The sequence below is a fragment of the Rhagoletis pomonella genome, unplaced genomic scaffold (genome assembly GCF_013731165.1).
Source record: "Rhagoletis pomonella isolate Grant_MI unplaced genomic scaffold, Rhpom_1.0 Rhpom_scaffold_00463, whole genome shotgun sequence".
NCBI classification, from domain to species: Eukaryota; Metazoa; Arthropoda; class Insecta; order Diptera; family Tephritidae; genus Rhagoletis; species Rhagoletis pomonella.
In genome coordinates this window covers 59,433-64,143 of record NW_023459017.1, presented here as the reverse complement: position 1 = coordinate 64,143, position 4,711 = coordinate 59,433, and the positions used below count along the sequence as shown (strand labels likewise).

The window sequence follows — 4,711 nt, the reverse complement described above, 5'->3', positions numbered from 1 at the left end:
TCTTTTATATTTAAAACAGATTGAACACTAAAACTGTTGTGTTGTGTGAACGCTGTGTGTATATGCGTCGTTCTATGTATACGTTTTTGTACAAGCCACGTGTTTCCGTTTTATAAGCGAATTTAATACACATATGTACCATCACATTGCACCCCGTTTGCTGGCAAATTATTAAAATGAAATTATTTTATTAAAACCCACTACAACTCGTGTTTAAAAATTCTTCCGAAAGACTTAAATTTACAAGTTGACTTGAAGTTGCTGAATTGTGATTTAGAAAAAAAATTCATTTGAATTGAATTTTGTTCTATGACACGCATATGTGCATATACGAATGTGTAGCTAATAAAAGCTATAGCAAATCATCAACAATAACATCAGCAGCAGCAGTAAAGAGATTGTCAACAGAAGGCACAGCTGGAAGAAATCATCAACACCAACAAGATAAGGAGCAGCACCATTTATGTAAGACTGTTTTTATTTTATGTAGTTTAAATCATATAAGAAATTGCAACAAAGCTGGAAAGTTTATTAAGCACATTTTCAATAATGTCAATGACAAACAATGATATCAATAACGCATCCAATAGGGACGAGGTTAATTACACTCAGTTAGAGGCTTTGAACAGATCAAACAATGTTATTGAATACGTAAAAGAAACGATTGAACCCAGTATAACTTGCGACGAAACTTTGGACGTAATAAAGTCCGTTCCAAAATGCAAAGGAAAAATTTATAATTACGTTAGTTGGCGTGAGGCAGCCAACAACTCTGTGTCATTGTATACGAGGGCAAGTAGGAAGTACTTGCCTCTTTGACAATCATAAGGAACAAAATAACGCAAGAAGCAAACGACATTCTCACCAAACATGGTACAGTTTTAAACCTTGATGCGATTCTAAGTCGATTAGATTTTGCATTCGCCGACAAAAGACCATCACACATAATAGAACAAAAGATAAGTGTGCTGAGACAAGGATCGAAATCCTTGATAGACTTCTACAACGTGGTCAATCAAAAACTAACGCTTCTAATAAACAAAACATGTATGACTCAGGACACGAACTCTGCCATTACTAAAGAACTTAATAAGAAGAATAGGGAAACATATCCGTCATTACTAGGGAAGACAAAAATATGCACAAAAAACTTAATTATATGATGATTTAAATGACTCCAAAATATTAAAAATATGTTTGATATATGCCCTAAAAATGTATACATATAACGAAAATTTTTCCGATTATCGCAATAAAAGTTTTTGTACATACATACATATATGTATTGAAAATGAACGCTCTACGTGCCAAGACTTTGATGGACACATTTTAAAAGATAACAATTCTCCAGGTGAAAATATTGCAACATTGTATTGAAGTGTTGCTTCCCACCAAACATTTTTGTTGTTGTTGCAGTTACAGTAGATGTAGAATAAATTACGCTGATTAGACGAAGAATTTTCATTGAATTTTTCAACTACCAAAACCGGTTTAGAGCGAAACTTCACTATTGGAAAACAACAGTCGAAATATTTTTATGAGTATATTAAAATTATTTACTATACAGTTAAACAGCTTTCGCTAAAAAACGAAAAATGTTCATTGAGTTTTTCAACTTCACTATTGGAAAACAGCAGTCGAAATATTTTTACGAGTATATTAAAATTATTTACTAGAAAATAACAGAACTTTCCATTGTTTGTAAGCCTTTTCTTTTTGTCAATTAAACAAACCTCGTCGGAAACCCTGGCTATCTCTGCAAAGGTATTGTTACATGAAATTATGCGAAAATTAATTAACTTATTACCAAAATAATCATTTATGTGCTATTTTATGCATTTTCGCCAAAATATGTATTTTGTGTCATAATATGCATTTGCATATGCGATATGCATTTGCATATGCGATAGGCATTTGCATACGCGATATGCATTTGCATATTTTTGCCTTCCCTAGTCATTACAAGTACAAAATAAGCAAATAAATTATGGAAATGCACAAATGAGAAAAAACAGCATGAGTTGGCAAAATCATAATGTGCAGGGAAATGGAAGTGCGCAAACAAGCGCACAAAAGCAACAGAAATTGCAACGTGTTAGCAACATAATACTAAGTTCAAATTGACGAGTTAAACATGTTAAATGGGTTTGAACCAGTTACATGAACAAAACATGTTTATAAACAAGTTAAATCGCAAAGTCCGAAGCGTTAACCACTGAGCTATGCACACCCCGTAAACTCTTGTTGCTAATTCATTTCCTTTTTCAATCTACCACTATCAAGTGCAGCTGATTTGTCGCTATTCAAACTTGACAGCGTGGTTTTGTTGTCAATTTATTTTCTTTTTTGTACAGTTTCAGGCAGGCTCTTCTTAAACTATGATTTGTCAATGTTATTGTGGCTAGTTAACGTTTCATTTTTAATATTGTTATTGAGCTTTGTTCCACGATTATGTTTATTAGGAAAAATGGACAAAGCAACAAAGTCTAAGCAGTACTTAGAAGTTGTAGCAGCTATTTCGGAGATCACCACATCTCCTCAGCAGACTTCTTTTTTCTAGACTTCAGCAGGGATCGAACCCGCGTCATCAATGAGCAAAGTCAGAAGCGTGAACCACTGAGCTATGCACACCCCGTAAACTCTTGTTGCTAATTCATTTGCTTTTTCAATCGACTACTGTCAAGTGCAGCTGATTTGTCGCTATTCAAACTTGAAAGCGTGGTTTTGTTGTCAATTCTATACATTTATTTTCTTTATTGTACAGTTTCAGGCAGGCTCTTCTTAAAATATGATTTGTCAATGTTATTGTGGGTAGTTAACGTTTCATTTTTAATATTGTTATTGAGCTTTGTACCACGATTATGTTTATTAGGAAAAATGGACAAAGCAACAAAGTCTAAGCAGTACTTAGAAGTTATAGCAGCTATTTCGGTGATCACGACATCTCCTCATCAGACTTCTTTTTTCTAGACTTCAGCAGGGATCGAACCCGCGTCATCAATGTGCAAAGTCCGAAGCGTTAACCACTGAGCACACCCCGTAAACTCTTGTTGCTAATTCATTTCTTTACGGCGCGTTTACATTAGACAATGCTGTCAAGACAATAAACAAATACGTATTAGTTGTAAAAAACGCTGATAATTGTCTCCGTAGCGTAGGCGTCCTGACAATAATTAAGACAATTCATTTTGAGCAAAATGTCGAACGTAAACGTTGAATTATAAGGTGCAGAAATACGCATTTCGCGCGTGCTATTTAAGCTAAAAACTAAAAAATAATAAAGAAGAGACAAAGTTACATACACATCAGCGTCTCTTGTGGTATTTTAATTCTTTTGTTATGAATTTCTCTTCTATCTTGCACCAGACGTCAAAATTATTGTCTGCATACGTCAAATCATTGTCCGATTTACTGTCTTGAAAATAATCAAGACAGTGATTCAGACAATTGGAAAAGTATGCATGTATTAGTGAAAAAGTGTGCATGTATTGCTATTGCCATGACAGTATTGTCCGGTGTAAACCCTAAGTTTTTCAACCTACTACTATCAAGTGCAACTGATTTGCTTCTTTTTAAACTTGACAGCGTGGTTTCAGTTGTCAATTCGATACATTCGTTTTGCTTTATTGTATAGTTTCAGGCGCGCTCTTCCTAAACTAAGTCTTTGTTAAGAGTTTACGGGGTATGACTGTGCCTTGGTTAATGCTTCTGACTTTGCGAGGAGATGTGGTGATCCCCGAAATAGCTGGGATAACTTCTACTGCTTTTTTCCATTTTTTCTAATAAACACCACGATTAAAAAAACTCAATAACAATATTAAAAACGAAATGTTAATAAGCCAAAATAACATTGACAAATCATAGTTTAGGAAGAGCCTGCCTGAAACTATACAATAAAGAAAATAAATATTTAATTATATATACAACAGTAAGCACGCTGTCTCTTTTTTTTTTATCTACTTCTAACTTATAAAATTTTTTTAAACTTTGATAGAAAATTGTTTCTTTTTATTTTAGGTTCTCAGCTCACGGTGGACGCTGTAGACGTGACGGAAATTTCGACACATGGCGACGTTGGAGTACTTCCGGAAGGATTGGTGCTTGGTGAAGGAGGTGCACTTTCTAGCATCTCAATGCACTCTTATTCTGAGAGTGCAACGGTCGGCGAAGATTGGTGCAATGGTGGGCAAATAGTGAATATTGTAAATTGTTTGTTGTACAATAAAGTTAATTGTACTACAATTTGGTCATCGTTAGCATTTATTTAACAATCCAGCGATACGAACCGAGCGATTTGGGAAATCCCTTTGGAAAATGGCAAAAATTCAAGACCTAAAGATCGAGGAACTCAAACAGGAGTTGGAGAAGCGAAATTTAGCAACCTCAGGAAGAAAAGTGGAGTTACTATCACGGCTGCGAGAGGCTATGGAAGCAGAAGGCATCGACTTGGACAAATACGACTTCCAGGGTAAACCCGACGATACATCCGCAAAGGACGAACAGAAGGATGAGGCTGCATGTTCATCGATGGATGTGCATCAGACATCCGGGAGGTTTGAAGAACAGAAAAAGGCTCCTTCGTCATCAACAGCTATGGACATGAACACGTTATTGGCTGCCATGTCACAGATGTCATCACAGATTTCATCCCAGCTGCAAATGCAGGAAACACGCTTGTCATCGCAGCTGGAAGCACAAAAAACGTACATGT

The 4,711-nt window shown here is 35.4% G+C and overlaps 1 protein-coding gene across 1 annotated transcript; it reads left to right on the top strand.

Annotated features, from left to right (window-relative positions):
• Nucleotides 1–33: 33 nt before the first annotated feature.
• On the top strand, nt 34–4,270 carry LOC118750931. Its single transcript, XM_036485681.1, has 2 exons — nt 34–465; nt 4,018–4,270. The coding sequence occupies exons 1-2, from the start codon at nt 321–323 to the stop codon at nt 4,266–4,268; spliced, it is 396 nt and encodes a 131-aa protein (XP_036341574.1). The 5' UTR covers nt 34–320; the 3' UTR covers nt 4,269–4,270.
• Nucleotides 4,271–4,711: the final 441 nt, after the last annotated feature.